This window comes from Struthio camelus, chromosome 5, assembly GCF_040807025.1.
Source record: "Struthio camelus isolate bStrCam1 chromosome 5, bStrCam1.hap1, whole genome shotgun sequence".
NCBI lineage: Eukaryota > Metazoa > Chordata > Aves > Struthioniformes > Struthionidae > Struthio > Struthio camelus.
Window position 1 is genome coordinate 77,259,565 of NC_090946.1, and position 25,323 is coordinate 77,284,887.

Genomic DNA, 25,323 nt, shown 5'->3' on the forward strand with positions numbered 1-25,323 from the left:
AAACTCGCTGGTTTAAACATGCATTCGGCAAATTTTTAATTGAGGACAAGTAGGTCAGAGCAAAGTTTTGAGTCCTGTTTAATAGGATTAAAAACCTGGCCAGCAAACCTATTCTTAAAGTAGAGGATGAACACCAGAAAATGTTGCTAATGGGGAAAGAAAATACATCTTTCCCATAAGAAAGTCAGCTGTGACTCATAAGTAGGATCTTTGAGAGGCTGGAGATAATTGTAAGGTCTACTTTTAGTAAAAATATTGTGAAGTTTGGAATAAAATTGATGATTTTATTGCAAATTAACGTGGTCAAGATATGAATACTAGTCATACTGATGAACTCCCTGCCCTGTGAGCTCACAGATACGAGGCACATACTGAGTTCACTCTACTCACAGAAACTCATCTTGTGTATGCATGTTTGCAGGGATAATAGCCTTAATTATTTGTACCGCTAACTGTAAACTATACTTTTCACTTTGCTGGCAAATTCACATTCATTCCTTCAGAATCTCATTGCATTAGATTGATCTCTTTAAAACTGCTAAAATCCAGAATTGAAAACAAAGTTAAATGACTTAGAGGGAGTATTATACCTCTTTTAAATTAGCCAAGGTAAAAGGCTGTCCAGTTGAATATGGCCACAATGAACATCTTAAGTTAGCTGAATGTTTCCATCAAAGCACCTAGAATGGCATTCAAATTTATTATTACCTGTCAAGCATTAAAAAAAAGAAAAAAATTGAAATGAACAAACAGTGCTATTCGAAAATGTATTATTCTTCACCTTTGAGGGAACCCCCCCACCCCGCCACAAATTTCCAAATAGAGGGGATAAAACATTCTTTTTATAAGCTTTGAGCTAGAAAACCAAGGGATATGTTTTGTTTCCCGTGTTTGCTCCACATGAAGAGTGAAATAAGGTTAATAATCATTCGAATATTCCTCTGTACATAGCAATTCAATTTTATTAACCCACAGAAAATATTCCTTTATTTTGCTACTCAGTAGTTTCACTTTTCAATCCCTAAAGGGACTGTGCTGAATCTTTAGAGGACAAATTTGCTGGTGGTAACAAAACACCCTCCCGCCCCCTCCGCTGACAGCAAATGTCAGAAGTCTACCAGTTCTCTGTCTATCGTACAGGCTAAAACCAGTGAAAGGACTTACTTAATACTTTGTCATCCTTAAATTCTATAAATTACACTACAAAAGCCAGTCCTGTCCTTTAAAGTATTGAACCAGGACAGATGATATATTTTGTGTCACTTTGAAATTTCCCAAAATTGGGCACCTTCATCCCTAACTCCTTAGAAATCCCCAGACCAGGCTGTCTCTTGGGAACACCCCAGCTGTAGCCAGGTGCATGCTGCTTTGTCCTGGAATTTCAGCCCGTAAGGCGAAAAACAGTAAGAGAGGGATTTTTACTACTATGATTAACGAAATGGGCAAAACAAGCACTCAATATGCCATTTTAATAAAGTGAGCTTGAATTGGAAAACTGAATGAGGTCTGATAAAGAGCTTGTAATTTAGTGACAATAAAACAGGTTTATAGCATACCACTCAAATACACACAACACGATGTAATGCCTGTTTTATTTAGTGGAATCACTCCTGTAGATTAGAAATATTTCCAATTCCCACTTACTCCAAATGCAAGCCTCCACCATCAACAGGCATAATGCAGTTTGTTCAACTGATTCCAAACCAAAAAAAAAAAAAAAGTACAATCTCAAAAGTTAAGTTAGAAACTAAGTTCACACATTTTCTTTGGGACCAGGAATCTGTACATAGTACAAAATATACATTTATTGAACTTTCTGTAAACACACAGTTTGAATTGTGTAAAACTGTAAAGAGTGGGTGAACTATGTGGAGAATAATTTATTATATATTGTTATACATTCTACTTAAGGAAAATAGTTTTGCTCTTGTATATTACTCTGTTAAATTTATAAATTCCATAATGAAGCTGTGTATTCTGCAAACATGCTTTTCAAGCTTAAATCTCTCCATTCGTAACACACATTTATACAGGTCATCAATGAAAAAGTTACACTTTCCACAAAATAGATATAAAGAGGTCATGAATTTTCTAAAAAGACAGGCACAGCATGTCACTACAAATGAGACTTTGATGATATGATGTGGAGTCAATTCTGTGAGGAGACAGGTGAAAACTCTCTAATTCAGCATGTTTGTACACGGTCTTAGTAACAAGACAGATGCTAAAAAACCAAAATCTCTGCTTTGAAAGATTTATAAAGCAGCCAGTTCTGGAAATCACACCTGACTTCACACCTTTCAAATATCCAGTACTCCCTGGCTAAGAGAATTTAGACTTTTGTCTCTTATCAACCCTTTGTCACTGGCGGTTTAGCTTCCCATACACTGACCTATCTAGCACTATCTGACAAACTTTTGCACAGTTTAGCGCTAACCCTAAAAACTAGATTCCTGGCACCAAAGAGTTAGATCTGGTTAATAAATTCAACTTAACTCTCCGTACTCAAGGTTACGGTGAACCGCAATACCAGCAATAAAACGTATGCTAGGAAATCCCAACTTCCAGCATCAAATGGTTACATGGGGTGAGCCCCCAGAACGCGTGGTAAGAGGTATTGCAGCATTTCAGGTACCAGGGACTCTACTGTATAATGCCCAATTCCCAATTTAAAAGCCTGGAAGTTTCAAACTGCAGCAGACTTGACAGCGTAGCATCAAATATTCAACAAGAATAAAAGTTCCCCTAAACACACCAATACAGATCTTTTCAATAGGTCTATCGTTAGACATGGAAATATTGCTATATAAATTCAGCACATTATTCCCACAGATTTAGGGCCTCCTTACTTCCCCATCCCAGGCAACTCGTTTTGGCTTCCACCTTTGTATTTATTTTTTTAAATTAAAAGCACCACATTAAGGAATGAAATTCATAAATTGTGTTCAACGTTTTCAAATAAAAATAATGCTGTCTTACATATTTAAAGAGTTAGGAAATTGTTATTTTCCATTAAGCTAACATTTTGCTTTAACACTACCATCTTCTTCCCCTTTAGCCGCCCAGAAAGTCTTTTTCAATACCAAAACTGAATAGGTTACATTTCTTTCTAATTCCAACAAAAATAGGACAGGTGAGTCTCCAACTATACATGTGAAAACTTTATATATTGTGAGTGAAGCTCCATCAACTTCAGTAAGATGTGAAGTTAAATATATGCCTGAGTTTCTCAAGATCATCTTATTTCAATTTTCTCCTCTAGTCCAAACACAAATATTACGTTCTGGCCTGAAATCCCAACAGGGAAAATGTTCCCTTTGCTCAAATTGAGTTGAATTCAGCAATACAAGGAAAATTACACCCTGAAGACCTCAATCTACAGGCAGTGACATAAGATAATGTTTTGTGACTTGCCAGCCCCAGCTTTATCAATTTTCTTTACAAATGTATGGCTTCTCAAAAGAAATAACGGCGACCTCCTTTACTCTGGAGGCTTACTCACAATATATATTGAGAATCCTGTCTATTTTGGCTGTAAAAAAAAAAAACCCCAAAACCCAAAAAACAAAACAACTCCCATCAGTTCTTCAGAGCCATACAACCAATGGAAGCAAGAGTGAATTACAGTTTTGGCTCAATGCCATCAAGCGACTTGAGTACTGCAGAGGTAGTGCTCTTAAAGGAAAATGCTACTACCTGACTTAATACTCACTGTTGCAAATAAATTACTGGTTACACAGTAGTAAGCACCATCGGTTTTATTTTAAAAAAGTAGATATCTAGTGATATTTTAAAAAGCATTCAGGCAGTAATCAAAATGAGTTAAATGTGAAAATCTGGCTATATGTAAAACAATAAACATGCTAGAAATCTGACCTATCATCCCACCTCTACTGAAGCTTCAAATCATTCAGGATAAAACTATTTCATTAATCCTATAAAAGGCATTTTTTTAAAATTAAGCCCACTTTCCCAAATTTTGTGGTTGCAAGGCTAGGGTTTTCCTCTTGTATTTAAAGCAAGTCTCATCCCAAACCCCAATTTCCTAAGACACGATTATCACTCTAGTCTCGTAGCTTGGAAGTAAGGACCTTAGCACAGTGTCAACATGAGGGAAAAAATGCTTTACAGCTCATCAAAAGGAACCTCAAATAATACAAATAAAACCAAACCCAAACAGGAATATGCATTAAACCTAGCTCACTATAGGTCAACGACTTAAGACACTATCAGGAGGTTATGCAATTCGACCCTTTTTTCACATATTAAAAGTAAATAGTAGAAACATCTGGAGATTTCTCTGGAAGTTTGCAGTGGGAGAATACATAAACTCAACTTTAGCATGCTGTATGTTCACTCTCTATTTGAAAGCACCTAATGGTCAATGTAAAGAAAGGTTTTTAACAGTTTTCTTGCAACTTCTTGAACTTCTGTGAACAAATGCCATGGCCCAGGTTACTGCTCTCCCTTTTACAAAGCAATAAAAATTTAGCAAAATAAGGACTGCAAAGAGCATCAGAAGGTGGAGGCCCAAGTCTGTAGAGACCTGTGGACTTGGTATGGGACAGTTCAGGGAGAGCTCACCACAAGATGAGATGCTTTGAGCAATATACCATAGGCTGGTCAGTAAAAGGGACTTATGCCAGGTTTTACTTCCAAATTTTGCTCAGTTTTTACATTGGTTTTGCGGTTCACAGCCAAAATAGCATTTGACTCATGCACTACAGCATCCTGGCACTTCACATGCATGGAGCCTCTTTTTACCAATTAAAGAATTAAACCTCTATCCAGCCAGAGACTTCATAGTCCTGTACTGGTATGTAAAGGCTCAGGTTACGATCATCTCAAACATCTGTAGCTGTAGGGACAAGGAGCTATACTAGTTACCTAGAAGATATCATTTTTACACCTAATGAAGCTTGGCACAGAGTAATTCCATTTTCTATAGAAAACTGTCAGGTAAAGTTTTACACATTTCCCTGTTTCTTAACCTAAGGTACATCAGTTTTTTATTAAATACAGTATTTGTTAAATGATGAAGGGCAATATTTTACTAATGGTTAGCTGATTACAGATACGCCAAGTTCAAATATCACGAAATTTAAACATACCAAGTCAAGCATGCATAAAAATTCAAGAAAGTGGCAAGCAGAGATTAAGATGAACATCTTAGCATGTTGAAATCCTGATGCACGTTAAAATGAGGTAAACTAAAACAACCATTTCACTAACCTAATTGTGGCAGCCACGCTGTTGATCTCTTAGGACAGAACTACCTACGTTTGTAGAGAGCTAACAAAAAGTAAGTTTGTCAGCATGGAACTCCTATATAGGACGTTAAAACCAAAATTTCACGAAGCCAGTTTTAAGAAAAATAACATTCACCAAAGCAAAACCTTTGTCTGAAGTCTACTGTGGAAAAAAATCTGCAAGCAAAGGCATGGATACTCCCTATGCAGGTCAGACAATTATCTGAATTTAGGGTGCGGTTTCCCAGATTGTGGCAAAAGGGCTGGTACAACCATTCCCTTGCTCTCAGAGCTGTCTTCACCCCCTGTATCTTGCTCTGGTACTGGTGTTAGATAGCTGGATTATCAGTTTATCCAGCTGAAGGTGGATTTTTTGTTCCTAACTTCACAGCCACACAAGCACGACCGCGGCTACAAAAGGGGCAGTAGGTGAAGACTTATGGCAACAGTTCAGGCTTAATAAAAATTTACCATGAAACAGTATCCTTAGTTCACAAACTATTAAAAATGTAATGCACTAGAGTCTATCCTATCCCAGTGTAACAAAGTAAGATGAGATTCCTACCAGGGAATTAGCTGCAATGAAAACTGTTCCCTAATTGGTTAGATTACCTTTTTAAGTCTCCAATTCTTGAACCGAGCAATAGCAGCCTTGCAGTTAAACAATCTAAAGGACGCTTTGCAATGGTCAATATTGTAAGTACGTTTTTCAATGATCAGCTTTGGAACCTGCATGAACTATCGCGGTAAAGTGCTATAATTACTCATCTGCTGGTTAATATTCTTCAGGCATCTTGCTGGTATGACTCATCCTAGGATTACCACAATTCAGCAGTTTAATGACAAGCAGATGAAATTTCTCTCTCCGTTTCTGACTTGTGCTGGAAGGTTAAGACGAATGATGGCCAAGCACCAAGCTCTCTGTAGTGGTACTGCCTGGCTAGGTAAGAGCAAGCCAACCGAAAGGCCCTGCCTTTGTAACCTGCATGGTGCAGGCATACTTCTGCCCCACCACGCCTGGCAGACTGGCCGGCTCTGTAACCAGAAAGGCCCTGGCTTTGTAACCTGCATGGTACAGGCATACTTCTGCCCCACCATGCGTAACAGGACTCTACTGCTACAAAGGACTTATAAAGCCTGGCAAGTCTAGGACCATGCTTAATGTAATTACATTTAGTTAATCCAACGATGTTTTTTAAAATACATTTTAAAAGCCTCTGTCTTGAACACATTTCAATGCTGAATTAGTGAGAATAATTTGAGCAGTTGTCTATAAAGCAGTACAGGTATTTTCCCAGAATGATCAGTGAAACATTTAATCTGACTATAACAAGACTCACAGAAACTGAAACCAGTGAAGCTGTCAAATGTAAAAGGAAAACAGAAACTTGCATGGCATATGAACCAAAGGAGCTTTACAAATAACATTTCCTTTTAAAAAACAAGCAAATTGGGACCATCCTATTTGAACATGTATTTAAAAATACATCTTTTAACATCACACATTTTTCATTTTTGTCACACAGGAATCTTTTTCCAAGAGGGAAATAAATAGCACACAATACTTCAAAAAAATTGCTGCCTTGCCCCTGAGGTGCTAATGTTTTTAGCATTTAAAAAAAAGTTTCTGGTGCAAGAAGGAGATGCACAAAGGTGCAAAAGTGCCTTTTTCTTTTCAGAGCAGTGAAAAGTACAGCTTGCCTCTTCTCTAGGATGCTTTATATACTTAATTCATACACTTCGTCATCAAAATCTGTATCTAAAATGGCAGTGTTTATGCATACATAATAGATTCAGTGCTCTGACCTCATCAAAACACTGAACGTAAGCAGAAGAAAGGACTGAGACAGCCTTTCTTCTCCTACTACCCTCAAAACCTAGTTACAGCGCTTGTAGCCATAGCAGAAGAATTATTTTCTTTATAACCTTTAGGAGACCTCGTAAGAAGAGGCTTCAAATATAGCATTTGTCAGTGAGACAATCTAAGTGATTACAGTTTGAAGTATGGCTTTCTACATCAGTTTTGCCTGTGACTTTTAAAGTTTTTTAACTCAAAGTTTCCACGGTCCAGTTCCAGGTTTTGCAGTTTCCAAAACTAAACTTTAGTCTACATGAAAAAGAGGACAGAACTTCATCTGCCTAGTCCTAAATTAAGTTTAGCCTTCTGTACTAATATGCCATGTATTAAATATGCTTGTTAATTAGGTGCCTGTGAAGCTGTAACTTAACATTATTATAGTTTTGCACTCTACAACAAAATTAGACATTTTAAGCATTTATTTGTAGGTAGGTAAGGAATTGGTTCTTTAAGCAAAAATTGCTATAAATTTATAAATACAAATAGTGCTTATGTTTTCTTCATTCATGCTTGAACAGATTACAAACTGAATACAATGAAGTTACGTTAAGCACCCCACATAGACAAGAGGGATAAAAGAAAAGTTTGCTGGTATATACTATACTTAGTTCCAAGACACTATAAGTTACTTTTTCACTGTTCAGAGTTCCCTAACTCTGTATTAGTTTTAAGGCTATATATACAAATATGTATATTTCAAAGTTAGGGAAAGACAAATATAGCAAAATGCATCATACTACATTTTCCTATCAAAAAGTAATTATACACCAAGTTTCGATTCTGTTTAACTGCAGTAAATGTTACAATCTACTTGTTTTACTGATTTCCTATTTGGAGAATCTGCCTACTAAATGAATAAAGTGAACTACATATTAAATACAATACTCTCAACCAAAAAGACAATACAAGGTGCACAAAACAGTAGTTTTGCAAACACGACTGACTTGAAAACTTAATTTTATATGTTCAATGGGAGAAAGCTAAGCTTAAATCAAATTAGTTTATTATCTTATAAAATTTTAAATTAGAATTTTAAACAACAGGTAAATATCGTCAACATGCTATATTTCAAATCACAAGTACTGTTTAACCACTAATCTCTCATCCTAAGTGGGTCAATTAAAAACACACACCATAAAACGTTAAAGATTGTCAGGCTTTGACAAACGTATTTTTATCAAACAGTAGGCAAATTCAAACCAATGCACATCTTCAGCGGGGAGGAAAAACAAAAAGCCTGAAAAAAACCCACACTTGTAAAAAATCAGCGTAACAGATTACTCCCACTTCATCCTCTAGCATATGGCTACGTCTTGGGAAATAATCAAAATTCCTCCCATTTTAAAAATGGGCTACCAATTAATAAAAATATTTTTCCACATGTGAAATATCATTTACAATGGCACTGACATTTTAAAAGGCAGGAAAAAAGGAATTACACATTTATGGATAAATTTCTTGTTTGTTAAATCAAGCTTTATTGATAAAATGGAATTCAGAGTATTTTACTTGGAACAGCAGCAGACCCAGCCAATCAGGATTGTAAAAATGCTGCAGACTCCTACCATACGTAGAAAGTTGCCTGTTCATACTCAGTGATTAGTAATTTCAGGTAAGGGTTAATGAAAAAAGAGGTGCGAAGAATCAAGCCATTCTACTCCCAAGGTTCGTATGCGAATGAACACATGATGCTATTAATAGGGTATGATTCAACTCCCACTGAAGTCAAAAATCAGAACTCGCTTTTGCTCAACGTGAGAGCAGGAGTGGCCTCAAGAAAGAGAAATACATTTGTTGAAGAATGTGCACTACTCTGTTAGTTATTTTTCCATTGCCAAGCAAATTTACACACTGTAATTTGTGATAACTTGCCCAAAAATTCAGCTTCCATATAAAACAAAGTTATCTTTAGTTTTGTGCACCTCTCGAGCACCTAGCTGGCTAGGCTGCTGCTCCTTGCAATCCAAAACCACAACATGTATTTAAAGGGATATATATTGTTGCATCACACAAGCCAAACATTTCTTCTAACCTTTATAGTGATTTAAAGCAGTTCATAATTAAATATGAGCATTTTGTACAAAGACAATTGCACTTTACAAAAACAAAATCATACAACATAAATTGCTGGAGTCTGATTTACAACATGAATTATGGTTTGAAATCACGTTTACAGAAGTCTGTTTTACAAAAAAGTATCAGTTCCTGGGCTAGACGTCGTACTGCTGTAGTTTTCTGCTGTTGTCACTCTCACCAACACATCATATTCCCTTCTTTAATTAACGCTGAGGATGGATGTTAAGAAGGGTAACTGAGGTTGGGCTGCAGTTTCATTTGAAGGATGAAACGTGAACTCCACAGCTAGATGAGCAGTTTTACCACATATCATCAGTTGATGCAGAGTCCTTAAAGAAAAAAGAAGGAACCCTTTAAAGTCTGGAGTGCCCATAGTTACAGCAGTTTCTGGATAATCCAGACTGAAAAGGGTAAATAAACTTGGATAATTTTAGGAGCCTGTTTTCTTTCCCTTTTCAGAAATAACATTTACAAAGTGTATAAGAGAAACACATACCCTTCACTAACAAAGCTTTAAGTACCAAGACATTTTTAAATCCAACCAAGTGTTTTATAAGATGTTTAACAATTCCCAAAATAATATCCTAGGAACAGCATTCAAAAATATCTCCAGAGTAGTCTGAAATAAACAGATGTGTTAGAAGAACAGGAAGTGCTTCATGCTATCTGTTATCATTACCATCTTTTATGTTTCCAGCCCTTCCTTACTGCATAGGAAGATTCAGTCATCAACTTGCACCTTGTTATGATTCAGGCCAATTTTAACGCTTATAATTAGAAGGCTTAATAGTAAACTAAACGCTAATTTTGGATTGTAGTAAAACTACAAGGAGGAAGAAAACCTCCTACCTAAGAAAAAATTTGGAACTAGAGACATACAGTGCTCTAAATCATAACTGTAAGGCTACATTGCATGGCATTACATCTACACGTTCAATACCTTGAGTATCTGCAACTTTGGCTCATTTATGCTCCCAGACAATAGCGGGTTTTGTGTAGTTACTGCACTCCTGAAAAACGCTTAACGCGCGATTCCTGTTATCTGATTAATAAAAAAACCTAGTACAAAACCACAAGTTAAGTTCTAGTAAGTGCTGTTTAATCTACTTGCCTTTGTGTCCATTTCCTTCTCCCTTGCTCAGAATATTTCACATTCAGCTTTTTGCACCTGCCTCATCTGATCTACTAAGCCGGGTATGCACGATAACACCACAACCAAGAAGTGTGACCACAGCTCGGTAGCTCGAGCAACAGCTAAGGCAGAAGCACAGGCAGCAGAACAGACTGCTTATACACAGCAGTCTGGTTATTTTAGCATTACTGTCTTCCCAAGTAATTAAGAACCATGATGGGCTTTAACAATGGTCCATGCTGGTGCTTTCACTGCTGTGCTTCCCTATCATTACTAAGACTGCAGGAATAGAAATATTATTCCCTCTTGTTAAAAAGCACTGCCTTACTGATACTTTTGAGAGGCAAGAGGCTAATTACGTCTCTAGCAATGCCACATACAACAATTTCTTAGCATTAAAACTTGACACCTTGAATTCGAACTTGTGCACAGAACAGTTTTCTTCACTACAAGCCAGAAAGAAGAACAGTTAGCATGGAGGTGTAGTTGGAAAAAAAAAAAAAAACAACCCACACACACACACACCTCCCCATACACACACAGGAAAACTCACACGCACTAAAATCATCCTTCAGTTCTGCCCTTAAAGAACAAAATAGCAAAGTAGAGTAGTTAAATAAATGTTTGCTTCAAGTGCAAGAATGAAGAATAAAAGCAGTAGCAAGTAAAAAAACCCCACAGAAGCTACATGCCAACCATTCAGTATGCAATTTCCTGTATCCGAGTTGCCAACATCAGCAGAAAACAAAGAAGTCCGTACCGTATATTTGTAGAAGAGTAATATACTATAGCAGGTATTTTGAATGTAGAGCATCCTTTATCAGCCAGTAGCTAGGAAGTGTTATGCTAAATGTATTATAAATGAAAACTGCCGAACTGTAGCATTCAGTTGTAAAGCCAGTGCACACTTCATATGTATGCCTGGACATATTTCACTTCTGTGTCACAGTTAAGCATGCAAGTAATTTCTGGTGGTAAGTAAAGGATCATTTTAACTACTTTAAGTAGTACTGCACTTTCAATGATTGAATGTTGCTCCCAGTGATCTAATTGCAACCGAGATTACTGTTCATATTTTACAGTTGTTTTTTTTCCTCCCGCTATTGACATGAAAGCTAACCGGTGGATTTACGTAACAGTTCTCTAATCACCGACATATCAAAAGAACCTGAACTGTATGCATGCTATAAGATGGACCACGTTTACGAGCGAGAAAGTGCTTATGCTTTCTGTTTGGAAAGTGAATACATCATAAAAACTGACAGTCATAAATTTGTTTAATCCACAAGTACACCACTTTCCTTCTTGATAGTGGGGTGGGGGAAAATGAGGTCTCCCATAAAAAGAAAAATATATAACTCTTTGCACCATTTGGTAGAAGAGCATTTGGAAACCTAGACAGGATTCAAGTCATGAAATTCCAGAAGACAAACTAACCAACCCTACTGGAGTTCTGAGACTACAATCAGCAGAAGCCATCAGGAAACAATCACAAGACGTAGTCCAAAGAACACAACATTGCTATTACTTTCCTTTTGAGGGGTAGGGATAGGGTTAGGGGAAAGGGGGTCTTTTACCAAAGAATCAGCAACACATTTCTGCATAAACAGCTAAAATTACTGGGGGGTAGGAGAGAGATAATGCGAGAGAAAAGGTACTTACAGTGTCATCATTCCTGTAGGGGTTCAGTCTGTTATAAACAGCTTCAATCACACTCCGCCTAGACCAAAAAACACAGAATTTTAAGGCTGTGTCTTTTTTTCCCCCTCAACTCAAATTCCTGAAGTACAATTGTAATTTAAGCTGCAAATTTAAAAGGTTTTAAATTCACAGAACCAAGTTTAATGCAAGCTAGTACGAAGTTTCATTAAACATGGATACATAGCTACCTCATTCTTTAAAACTTTTAGGTTCAAGAAAAACAAGGCTGAATACTGGTCAGAGTTCAACAAGAAAACAGCACAATCTGACACTCAGATCAGGCTGCAGTGCTTTTTAGTTTGGTGATGTGTGTCTGTCTCTGAAAGAGGGCATTAGAGAACATGATGGAAGTTGAATGCTCTGCTCATTTGTGTGCCTGAGGAATACTGCAGTAGTACTCAATATACTATGACACTTTCAGAAAGGAATATCAACTTTGTATTTTCCGGGTGTGCTGAAATTGCATTCTAAAATACATGTTTGTTCTCATTAAATTCTGAAATGCACTTTCCATTAAAATCCTGGTAAAGTTATTTATGAAGCAATACTAGTTTCCAATAACATGTCCAATAGTCTCCTGTAACTTTTCCCCAGAAGGAAGTAAAACAGAAAACGGCAGTTTTAGGTACTTTTTCTTCATCCCGAGAAGTCTGTCTGATTTTTAGCAAAAACATTTCATGCATCTTGATAGCTTCCTCCATTTTAAAAAAATCTTTGTTTAGCATAGTTAAGATCATTTGTGATCGATATCTCTAGTCTTCTGAATTCCTGGCTTTTCTAGAAAATATAGGAAAATTGCAAACAATAGGTAAACAGGCAACATGAGCTGTTTCTACATAGGGTAAAAGTGTTTTGTTTTTTGGTTTTTGTTTAATAGTATTAAAAATTGGGAGACTGAAGGAAGAGGAAGCCTTTGCCTTACACTTAGCACATGAGGAATAAACTTTAAAGGGGGAACAGGAAGGAAAGAAGGGAGCAAGAGACAGGATGTATAAATTTCACTTTAAAAATAACTTTCTTTCAGATCCCCTCTTTGCAAAAAGAAGTATGACAAAGTAGCAGACCACAACCGCAATACAATACAAGCTTCAAGGAACAACCTTGCTCAACAACTGCTCACGAATACATGCAGAGGAGTCGCAATGGAGGGCATCAGAAGAAAAAAAAAAAAAAAAGCAGACGAGAGACCTTATAATCATCCAGTAAATACGCATTGAAAAGTCAGATACTATCATGCAGCAGTGTAAATATCATAGTTCTAGTGAATGATTACACGGCATGGAAGAACAAGCGGAATTTAAAGCAATAAAAACAAGCAATTACACACAAAGGATGTTGCACGCATGAACTGAAGAGTTTCTCTGATCTTTCAGCAATAGGTATCTTTGATATTAAATAAAGGCAGGTTTCTTGAAAAGCGTCATCTTCCTTCCAAATTGGCAGTATTGCTTTGAGTTACACTAACACCCAACTAAACCTGTACTTCTGTCAATCCCTGTTCAAGCTAGCATCACCTAAGCAGGTAATCCTACTGAAGTCAGTCACTTCAGAGACTTCAGCGCTTTCTCACAACCTTGATACTACTGCTAGCCAAAGAAGATTAAGATAAACAATCTGTGTGTGCACGCCATATTTCATGAATAACTGATTTATTGGTATTTCAGGACGACAGCAACACACCCTAAATAGACACTACTATTACATATAAAACTGCCATCCCTTCGTCTCATACTCAAACAGTTCTTATGCGAACAACTTTGTTCTGTGGGAGTCATCTTTAAAGTTCAGACATCATTTACTCCATTAGACACTTAGACTCTTCACGTTTCAGTGTAACAATATAAAAACTGTGGTCTGAAGGATTAAAAATAGATAGCCCATAGCACATCTGTTCAATCCAATTTAAAACAGTACAGATCAATGAAAAATCTTTTGGTCCAAAATGCACTTTGTTGTTGTGCAAAAAAGCTAGACACACTGCTTCCTCAAAGGTTGAGCATCAATTTAGAAGTCCAAAGAGCACGAATACTAAACTCTTCTTTAAGGACAAAGTCAGCCTACACAGAGTTATAAATTTAATATCTCACCTATCTTTTTTGATAGACTTCTATCCATATTCAGATTTGTCACAAGCAGAGAGAGGGGAAAAAAGCAAACTTTTTAGGAATTGCAACATTGCCTTAGCTACAGACAAGAAAAGAAAGCTGCCAAGCAAAATATCAAAAGTACATCGCTTCTTGACAAAGTATGGAACTATTTATCAAATTACTACTAAAGTAATGGTATTATTTTTGCATCCTTAAATGTAACCTCCCACCCAGAAAACCCAGTTAATTACAAAAAACAGACACTTAGGCCACCCTTAAAAAAGTCCTCGGTCTTTTCCACAACTGCAGTTTGATGTTTAGTTTTAGTAGTGATCCACAGTTTACTTTGTTCTCATGCTTTTCCTTTTCGTATAGAAAAATTCAAGAATGAGAACTGGAGAACAGATCACCTTCTGTCCTGAACCCTTCTTCCCTCCCCCCACTTTTAAGAGTGGCCATACAGTTAAGTTTCAACTTAAATCAAAAACCACATTTACACTAATGTGAACTCACTTGCTTGCCAATTCACCCCCTGGCGGGAGGTTTGGGATGCTCTCAGTTGCTAACGTACGCATCACGTGGACTAAGTCTGGTACTCCTTCACCCTGCTTCTTTATGATCTCTGGGAATCAGAAGTACTTTTTTTGTAAGTGCAGTCCAAATTTAACTTACAAAGATTGAAACACTCAGTTTTATAAAAACGCAGCTTAACTTTAATATAAAAAAAATTACAGACCATATTCAACACGGTAAATGTTAACTAACTTTGGTACCATAAGAACGAACCTGTAATGGATTTGATAAGATACCCTGCAAACTTTTAACATGCACATGGATTTTAGAAATACATAACTACTTAATAAAAGTGGGAATAATTTTTGCAATGGCTTTACTGCTATATCATTATTTTATCTTCCCAACAAAATGCACTGAGCATGAGGCAGATGTTAACATCAGCCTTAACACTGCAATAGCAGTTAGAAAGTTATTGCCGTGACAGAAAACATAGTATTTTGAAGGAACAAAAAGGTTAAATACATCAAAAGTAAATCCCATAGCTGTATGTACATAAGCCAATACTTGTACCTCACTGCATGATAGTAACATGCACACATTAAAAACATAACTACAAATTAAATGCCAGGGACGGAGTTAAGTGACAGTTCCATCCTCAACTCTTTTAGGGGATATGCAAATATTAGGCAATTATTTAAAGCTGATCCATCCCAATTTGAGTGAAGAGAATTTGTACTGTAGCCACACCCAAGTATTGCTACAAAACTAATTTAGCTTTATTCTTAGGCCTGGTTTTCTGAAATAGCAACACAACTTTATTTGAACTCAAAAGAGCTTTTAGATCTTACCACCCTTGAAGGGTCATTTTCAAGTTTTATGAAATCCCTATTTAAAGAACAAGAGAATTTTTTTAAAAAAATGCATCTCAGTTTTTATGTAAACTGTGAACTCAGAATTCTAAAAGATATGAATTATGACTTGGAGGTGCTGATCTTCAAGTGAATACTGCAGCACACATACAATAATGTGTACATATATATATACAAACACACACACACACACATTATTCTTCATGCACTAAAGCATTTACACAACTTAATGAGTAGCAGGAATTCATCAGTACCCGCTTTTGAAAGAGGTATCTTAGCAGTCAGTTTTTACTGTAAATGATAAAAACAAAATAGCATACCAAGCTTCAGCTTCATAATTTAGTAAGTGAGATAAGGCACATTAAAAGCTTCTAAAACCAAAATGTGTCCAGTTCTTTTTAGTTAAAAAACGGTGCATTACTTTCTGTGCATACAGTAGTTTTTCAAGGCCGCATTTGTTTATGGAAATAATCAATTTTGCAAGTCAGGTTGTATGAGTTATTTGCAAGGTACAGTGGAAACACTGTCTAGTCCTCAGTCAGCGTCAAACACTGCAACACAAAGCTTTAAGCTGTTTAATTCAAAGGCTACATTGTAAGTAGGAAAAAATTCAATATATGACACCACACACCTTAGATACCTCAGAAACTTGCCATTTCCTCAAAGTCTATGGCCAAAATTCATTTTACCATCTAGCATTTAGTAAATAATCTAACATTCTTAAATCTGAATAAGAAGCAAAGATCTCAGATTTGGTTTGCCAAATTCCTTTATTGTGCAATTCTGAACATCTAGTATATTCTACATTGTGCTAGAGCTAGAGTTCTGCTGTACAAAAATAAGGAATTTATAGTTTACCTATGCTACACAGTTTCACAACCTGTAACTGCAGTACATTTAACATACAGTCTCCACTAAATTAATACATTTGTATTTTGATAGAACTACAGATACAGACTGAATGAACACTGATGACACAACAAATGGAGTCGGTCTGCTAGCTCTTTTTAATTTATTGAAATTGTCTTTTTTCAATACATCTTGTTAACCTCCTTTTAATTTACTTTTAAACCTTCTATACAATTTCATGGCATCAAATAAAGGAAAAACATTCTTACAACCCTAAAATAAAGGATTCAAAATACATCTACTGATCTCATATTCTGAATGGGAATTCCACACAAAGTTTAAGTAAAAGTCAAAGTTTCAGATTCCGTGGAAATATGGGAAGGAACATATATCGGCTAACTTAAAATTCTCTCTTTATGGATACAAATATCGCAAGGATAATCTACTAACTGAATGCTTATAGGTAAAAAAACTGAGAACGGAACAAGACGCTTGTCAAGTTTTGTAAGAGAGTCAACACATCGGTAACTCACATAGTGCAAATAGCAGCAATGTATTTTGGAATGACTGATTACTTCTGTCCAGAAGTTCACAAGACATTTTAAGAGTAACACTGATTTATCGCAAGTAATGGCACAAAGATGCTTTTCCACACTTGCTTCGTCTATCATTATTAGTTAGAGTAGTTATGAAGCTGGACCACAAACGTATCAAGATCAATAAAAGGAGAGTCCTAAGTAACATGGTAAGTAGGAAACCTTCTACGCTTTTTTTCTTTTTATCTGAATTGCCTTTCATTGTTCAGATTATCATTAGTACTAAGCCCTTTTCAATCTTACAATTTTCACTACTTATTAACAGTATAAAGATATATTCTAGGCTGAGGGAAGAAAAGTACTAATATTAATCAACCGGAAAAAATGCACATTAGTAAGCATCAAATCTCATTACCTGTTGGACTAGACAGAATACTGAAGTGCAAAAAAAAAAAAAATACATAATATGCATTTTCACCAAATTTCCATTTTAATAGATTTTAGCTTTAAACTGATACTACAGATTAGTAAGAAAAACTCTAAAAGTAGTCTTTACATTTTCTAGTTCTTTTAGCTGAAAATAAGGCTTTTAAAATTAAGCACCGCCATTCCTCAAGCATCTTAGGATAACAGTAGGATTATTTACTGTAGTGTTGAAAGTTTCAGATACTGTAACAGTCCTACCTTACTAGCTAATACTGCATAATCCATTTACAGCATGAAACAATTTAATTGCATAAGAATGATTAAGTTAAAAGTCCATCAACACTTGTTCTTGCAGCTCTACTTTAGTTCAGCCTCTTAACTTCCCTCATGAGTAAGAGCTACAAGATCAAGTTCTGCATACACAGCTGATAATCAGTCAGGTTGAATAGTGTTTACTACATACTCATAAATTTAAATAGTATCTTTGTGCAACATTAGGCAAAAGATTGAGGACAACTTGAAAAAAGAAGCATTGACCTTTGAGGGGAAGTACAATATATTTTCTGAAATTGTTCAGACATCACCCCATTACATTAGTATTAAAGTGCTTTGTAACTATATATAGGATCCTTCTGCCTCTGTACAAGTCTGACATATCATTAATTCCTGAAATTTTGTATTTGTATAAATGCAACGTACTGGCAACCAAATTCACCACTGTATGTACAACAATCACATACGGTTCCAGTGTTTACGTTCTTCATTTGCTGAGGTGTCTGCACAAGACTTAACCTTCCTCGCTGTAACATATCTAGGCCAGTAGGGCCAGCTGAAGATGCACCCTTAACTTGAACACATCCTCGTACTCCATGTCATTAGTTTGTCTGAACTGGGATAAAATAAGATATGAAGGTAACACTTGCCAACATGGGAGAGTCAGCTGGTGTAAATTAAAGTGTGAATTCAGAGCATACTTGTTCTCCACCAATTTTGTGAGTGGGCATATATAGTAAGCTCTTTAAGCGTCTGTGTGCAAAGCTGCTCACTGCTTTGAAGTGGAGAGAGCCATCTGACACTTAACTCACATGGTGCTATCATGCATGTGGATGTCCTTGCTACACAGTGTCAAAAAGATTCACTATGGCTTAACATGCACCAACTTTCCCAATTAGGCAAGTGGGAAATTAAAATACTGTCTGTCTAGATGTTTGTTAGGAGCAAAACCACTGCAGTTCACTGAGACGTTAGGAACAAGGCTTTCGAAAAAGGTGATACTTTCTGAAGGAGCATCTACAAAGGTCATAAGCGCTGCAAACTGCACATTAATTTGTCTGAACCCAAAGTCCTCATGTAGGCAAGACTACAAAATTTCAGAAGTTGCACTTTTATCTTCATGCAAATTAGAGGAAAAAAGTGCACAATATATTCCTGTAGCTCACTAATCACTGGTACCACACTTGCTAAGAACTCCACTATCGTGCCCAGCGTGCTACTAAGGATTCCTGGAGCATAAACACAAGACTAGACTTGTAATACATAGGTTTAGAGGAGTCCACTTCAAAAATAGACTTAATCTATGCAAACAACGCACACAGTGTGTCTTATGTTTCGGAACAAACTCCAATCTGTGTTCATTTTCAAACACCTAAAGGCACTATAATCCAGTTTTAATGAGAAATCTGTTACACTGAATTGATTTGAAATACCATTGTTGTTAGGTGATCAAAAATGCCTAAGATTTGCTGTTTATGTTGAAAGTTTAAGAAGTCCAGAAATACAGATTTAACAAAATTTTCAAAGTTATTTTTAGAATAAGATGTGCTCTCAACTTTAGTTCATCGTGAATGTGTAAAGATAAGCTTTGACAAACTTCTGACGTATTTTTAAGTATATGTTAGCTGTTGCCCTTAAGATGACAGTAATCAAGCTGTAACCCTTGAAGAATCCTATAATAAAATATTACTACAGCGAAAGCATGGAACTCGTACATAGCTATAAAAAAAATGGCACTTGAATTGCCATCTTCATAGACACTTTACCAGATATTCTAGTATTTCATTTAACTCCATGGGACAAGAACCAGGGTTTACTGGTCTGAAGTTAGTGCTGTCAAAGGACCCATGGGCATGAATGATTTTTTTTCTCTGCCATCCTGAACAATCTTCAGGGCTATAGGCTGCTGCACCTTCATAGCAGAATTTTATCATCGGGACATACAGCAGGTGTATATGAGTGCCTTTTTCAGAGATGTACACTAGATGGCCAATGGCACTTGAAGGTTTATTAGGAAGCCTGTATGGGTTAAGAGTTTAGCTGTTTCAAGGGGAAGAGGGGGTCTGTTTAGAAACAAAGTTACTTATTTTTTTTTAAATGATCCACCTTCTACTCTGCTTTCCAGGTACTTGTCCAACTCTGCCTCTCTTTTCACCGCCTCTGGTGATACCTTTGGTGCATTCGGAAAACAGATCAATATCACACTCATGTTGTCTCGACTTCCCTGGTGGAAAAGAAAAAATGATTTTGAGAATAAATACACACTAGATTAAATCCATATAAATGCATTTTCACACACACAAAAATTACCAATCACATGACATTAGAATACATTTTGTTCCTACGGATTAGTATTAACCTTCAGTTTTCTTTTTGCTTACGGAATTCCCTAAGTCTGCTTGCTCAATCATTCTGCACAAACTACTTTAAGTCATTTTGTTCTTTCTCCTTTTATGATCTGAAAACTATGAGTAGCCAATTACAGACAGCCCACTGTTTTTTTTAAACTGACATTACCAATAAGTGATGCGTAATTAAGGCTGTGTTCCATCTGAAGTACCATCCAATCATTTTGAGAAAACAGCTAGAATATTAAATGAGTACACAAAACCTTTGCTTGCCTAAAAACAATAATTAGATAGTTGTTCAATTCAGACACTGCTTCCACCTAAAACCACTGCTATTGCTTAGAGAGGTTGTGTATTTCTTTTCTTTTTTACAAACAAAAATTGAGAGTTTGTTTAAAAGACCAGTTGAAAGCAGCTCTGGCCTGTAAAGGCAGTTGCTTGGGCATTAAAAAAAAAAAGTGTTCTTTGAAATGCAAACTTTTAGAACTCAAACTAAACACAACCCTAACACCTGAACATATTAAAAAGCAACTACATTCTGCATATGAAAAGTAACTGTTTAGTTTATTTTCAATGCCCCAAGTGCCCTCATCTACAAACGTTCATATACACACTTAACTTTTACCATTGGTTAAATTCACTGAAGCCAACAAGACTAAGAACAGAGGGAAGCACTTCATACAGGTGCGTATGGATGTATGAGGAGATGCTGACATCATTTAGCTATTGCAAAGCTTACAACATCAGCAAGGTAGTGTTCATACCCTGGTATTCGCTTTCAGGATTACCAGAAAAAATTATAATCAAAAATATATGCATCAACAATCTTCTCAAATGTTGGAAAAGGACTGCTTATTTTCCAAAAGGGAAACAATGACCTTGTTAGCTATGTGTCAGGAGTCAAGATGCCGTCTTGTCTCTTCAGTATCAAAAATACTGTGTTTTTTGTTTTTTTTTTTTTTTTAAATCAACGCTATGACTAAGCTTGCCTTTGGAAAATTAAGTGACAAGCTATGAAAGTAAATATTTCAAAACTCTTCTATAACTGCACCATCCTACAATTTATTAACATTAATGGAAGTTACTGTAGATAAAACCAGATCTGTTAAACAAAACAGCCCCATCTTCTTCTACTTGAATTAGTTTCAGAGCCGTATCACATACCACTGAACAAGAACTAGAGTAACTAAACCAGGAAAAAAACAAACTTAGGAAGTCAGATCTTCATACAATCAAAAATTTTAAACTGCAAAATATATGATTTCAAGGTTCAATCATTCTGCATTTATCTTGGTGTAATTGAGACAGTAATATTACTATGTGCACAGGAAAGAAGAGGGAGAAAGGGAAAGACCATTCTCTAGTCTAATTAAGACTTAAGAGTTGAGGTTTCGTAGGGTATGCTTTGAAGCAGAAAAGGGCAGTTATGGTCCCTGGCTTGCCCTTAGGTTTCCATCAGCTTGCAGTTCCCCCGTGATCACAGCGTACCTGTATGTTATTTTGAACTCCTAATCAACCAAAGACGCTCAAAAAGCCATACTGTTTATGTTGTGTGCTCCCCCATCACCATTTTTATGGGAACCTTGATAATTATTTTCAAAGTCAGGTTACCACTGAAAGATATGACACTTATAGACTAGACCCAAAACTTATTCTTAACTGATTCATAAACTTCTAATAGTGAAAACATAATAAACTTCTCCCAATTCTGGCTACCTTGTACAAGCAGGTGTCAACTATCTCATTGCAAACTTTCTCAAGGTCATCAGTGACTTCAAGTCTGGATCTTACAAAGTCACATAGCTCTTCGTTCCCCATAACATCCCAGATACCATCGCAAGCCAGTATGATGAACTGATCATCTTCTTCTGATCTCTCAATTTCATAAACTTCAGGCTCAGGTGAGACTAGCTGCTCTGTAGGACCTTTCCCATGGACACATTTGTAATCAAAGTCCCCAAGTGCCCTTGACACAGCAAGAGAACCATTCACACGCTGAATCATTACAGAGCCACCTGCATTTTGTATACGCTCTTTCTCCAGTGGATTACTTGGTTTGTGATCCTGGGTGAAGAAGTGAACCTTCCTGTTTCTACAAAGCAAACCTCTCGAGTCTCCACAGTTGATGAAGTATGTATGTTGGGGAGAAATCATGACACCCACAGCTGTTGACCCGCTTCTGTCTGCGCCATGTTTCTTCTCAGAGATGACTCTCATGTGTTCATCAATTTGCAGAAAACCTGTTCTGATGCCGCTCTTTACGCTTTCCACAGATGGTGGCCCATCTGGCCCTTTAAAATCCTGGTTGCTCGTGATGTGATCTAATAAATGCTCACAGCAGTACTTGGCAACCTGTGATCCAGCATGCCCATCATATACAGCAAAAAACGACCATCCATCAAGTCCATTTGGCAAACCAATCACAGCCGTATGTGCATCCTCCATTTCAACTCGCCAGCCTTGCATACTGCTCAGACCATAACGAAGCCCATTTCCCTGCCCTTGGGCATTATGCTTCTCCATCTTTGGCTTGTCTAAAAATGCTCCCATGATGACTTCCCTTCAGTTCTAAAATAAAAAAAAAAAGAAAAAAGAAGAAAAAGAAAAAAGAATGTTATTTGTTGAACATAGGTAGATGTTTAAATATATTATTGGTAACTATTAAATAATAGAAAGTCCAAAAAATGTTAGGATGACAAAACAAAAAACAGCACAGATATAAAGGAGACATTTGTATCTAAAGATTTCACCGCAAATTTGCACTGCTTTCATCTAATTTGAACAAGGACATTGCTACTAGCTGAACTGTACTCCCTATTTTTTTGTTAAAGTCTTTTTACCTGTTATACTTCAAGAATTTGTATTCCACTAGCATTCATGGTTCTGACAAAAGCCTCTACTATTGATATGCACAACAAGTGTTCCTTCAGATTACTTTAACTGGCACACATCTGAAAAGTGATGCTCCCCGGGATGGCTAGACCAAAGAGCTCAACGTTTCCAGGACAGTGGCATTCCCCTAGACTCCCAGTCACAAAGTCCTCCTTACCTTGACAGAGGTGGGGAAGCGAAGGGGAACTGGCTATTTTTCTTATTGTGGGAAGCATATTTATTTGTTTATTATTAACAGACAAAGTGATCTGAAGGGTCACGATGAATGCCAGAGCCTGCATAAAGAAAATGGCAAGACTGCATAACCAGGAGCAAGACACAGAAGCAACAGAGCAGCTGTCCCTTTAGGCAGCAGCAAGTCATTAGTTTGGCTCAGCCATCTTGTGAAAGCTCATCCTTAGATTTTCAGTTAAATTACACAGCAAGCTTCTCAGATGTCTGTGCTGCAGATTTACTTAAAACCTTAATGTATTTATGCTTCACTGAAAGACAACTGCCCCTGACAAGTTAAAGGAATCTAGACAAAAAAAAATTACAAGTACTGCAAATTCATGCTTCTTTATTCAAGCCAGACCAATACACTGCACACCCTACCCTCCTCCTCCCATCATTAGGATGAGTATATTTGCTACAACACGAGAGATGAAGAATTATATTTGCAGGCAGCATAAAATGACTGGTTTATCTTGACAGCTCTCACACCCTCACCATTCAACCCGCCCTTCTAATCCACATCGGTTTATTTGCGCATTCATAAAAAAACCAAACACACGTACACACACACAAATACCCACACAAAACAGGTCACACATTTTACATACTTGCAAATTCTGCCCCAGGAAGCACCATGCAGCGTGCGAATCCCTGTTATACGATATAAGGTAATAGACTAAGACTACAAGCTTTTCTATTTGAAGATAGCCGACAAAAATGGACTGTGAGAAGAGTCTCAAAGACATATTTTATTTAAGGACCCAACTAAGCTGCTCTACTAGCAAAAAATCTCAATTTACTAGATGTTTTGGAAGGTTAACCTGTACGCAGAGCACACCGAATCAGTTTTCTGAGTGGTAACACCAGCACTTTTTGATAACGTGTTTTTCTTCTAATACACCTCCATTTATAAATGAAAAAATATGTATCCACCAAAGCTTTTCAGATTAGGTCTTTTCCAGGCAACTATAACCCCTTTTTGAAACATCTGAATATGTTAAAATAAACAACCAAAGAATGTTTGTATTTGTTCTCACCACAACAGTGATTCTTGCGTGATGCCCAGGGACTGAACACACGCTCCTTTGCTCATATACTTTGTTAACAAAAACAGAAGCCACACGTACTTTAGCTGAACGGAGAGAGGTCAGCAGCAGTATACCTCTGCTTCCTCTCACGCCAACCTCTGCTCTTAAATTCTGTCTCTTCTCAAGTGAACACAAGACACGATGCCCACACAAACTGTAACTAGCCAACAAAATGCAGTCTACACTCATCCCTGTATCTTAAGCATATGCATGAGGTTCACATTACTGCAGTTGCTAGGAAAAATACATATATAAATAATTTAGGCCTTTTTATATTCACATACAACTCTAATGAAGTCAGAGTGATCAAAATGATTACAGACTGCTGCCATAAATCAAATGGGGAATTATTGGACAGAACAGACTTTATTCATTCCATTACAGCAGTAGGACTTAAACTAAACCCTAATACTTTCTCATTGCTGAAGATGTAATTAAATAAAACTTGGTCATTCAGTATTCTCACCTTAATTCACAGCTCAAAGATCAGAAGCTACCCTGACAAATACCATATTTTGCAAAGTATTTTACATTCTTCACTGTCGTATTTTAAAAAACTAAAACCAAAAAAACCACCACCACCACCACCACCACCCACAAGCATTAAGAAGAACAGAAGATCTAGTCAAACTGACCATGAGCACTGTCAAATTCGGAGTAGAAAAGGCAGAGCCCTCCTTCTAATCTCTCAATATTAGTACGTATAAATATTCAAACAGAATTGTGCTTTGCAAATTGTTCTTCCTTCTTAGTAGTTTGTCAGCTAAACCACAATTAAAGATGCATACAGACAGGTCATATGCTGTTCTAGCAAATCATACACAACTATCAAGATGCCTCAAAAATTAACAAGTCTACTCTGCCTTTAAAATCAAGTTACCTTATCCCTTCCCAGGAGGTAAAGGGAAAGCTGTTGCTATTCTAAATTAAGCCTTACAGGTGAGATGTTGGTACATGATTCTTTAAGGGTGCAAGCTACCCACTGCAGAGGTGAGCACAATCAGACAGAAGGATAACCACAATGCAGTTACGTAACTTCTACTTGGGAAATTATTCAGAGCCCATAGCGTAACGTACTCACATTCTAAAAGCCACAGTAACAGACTGCGGCTACCTCATTTGCAACACTCTAGTTAACGATATTTCTACGATAATGCCAAATCTACACCTGTAGACTAGCAGGCTAGTTCTTAAAAGTCCTAATTAAATC

General features: G+C 36.7%; 1 protein-coding gene across 3 annotated transcripts in view; it reads right to left on the reverse strand.

The window, feature by feature from the left end:
* Positions 1–6,403: 6,403 nt before the first annotated feature.
* Positions 6,404–25,323, reverse strand: part of PPM1A (protein phosphatase, Mg2+/Mn2+ dependent 1A) — a 32,962-nt gene continuing 14,042 nt past the window's right edge. Inside the window, exons 1-6 of one of the 3 annotated variants that reach the window (XM_068947383.1) lie at positions 22,970–23,088; positions 21,637–22,488; positions 19,679–19,796; positions 14,617–14,725; positions 11,978–12,035; positions 6,543–9,512 (exon numbers count right to left, since the gene is read on the reverse strand). In XM_068947383.1, coding sequence (XP_068803484.1) covers positions 9,483–9,512; positions 11,978–12,035; positions 14,617–14,725; positions 19,679–19,796; positions 21,637–22,470 — 1,149 coding nt within the window. In that variant the 5' untranslated portion in view covers positions 22,471–22,488; positions 22,970–23,088 and the 3' untranslated portion in view covers positions 6,543–9,482. Of the gene's footprint in view, positions 9,513–11,977; positions 12,036–14,616; positions 14,726–19,678; positions 19,797–21,636; positions 22,489–22,969; positions 23,089–25,323 lie in introns of those variants that run through there. The other 2 variants (XM_009670696.2, XM_068947382.1) reach the window with 2 other exon arrangements.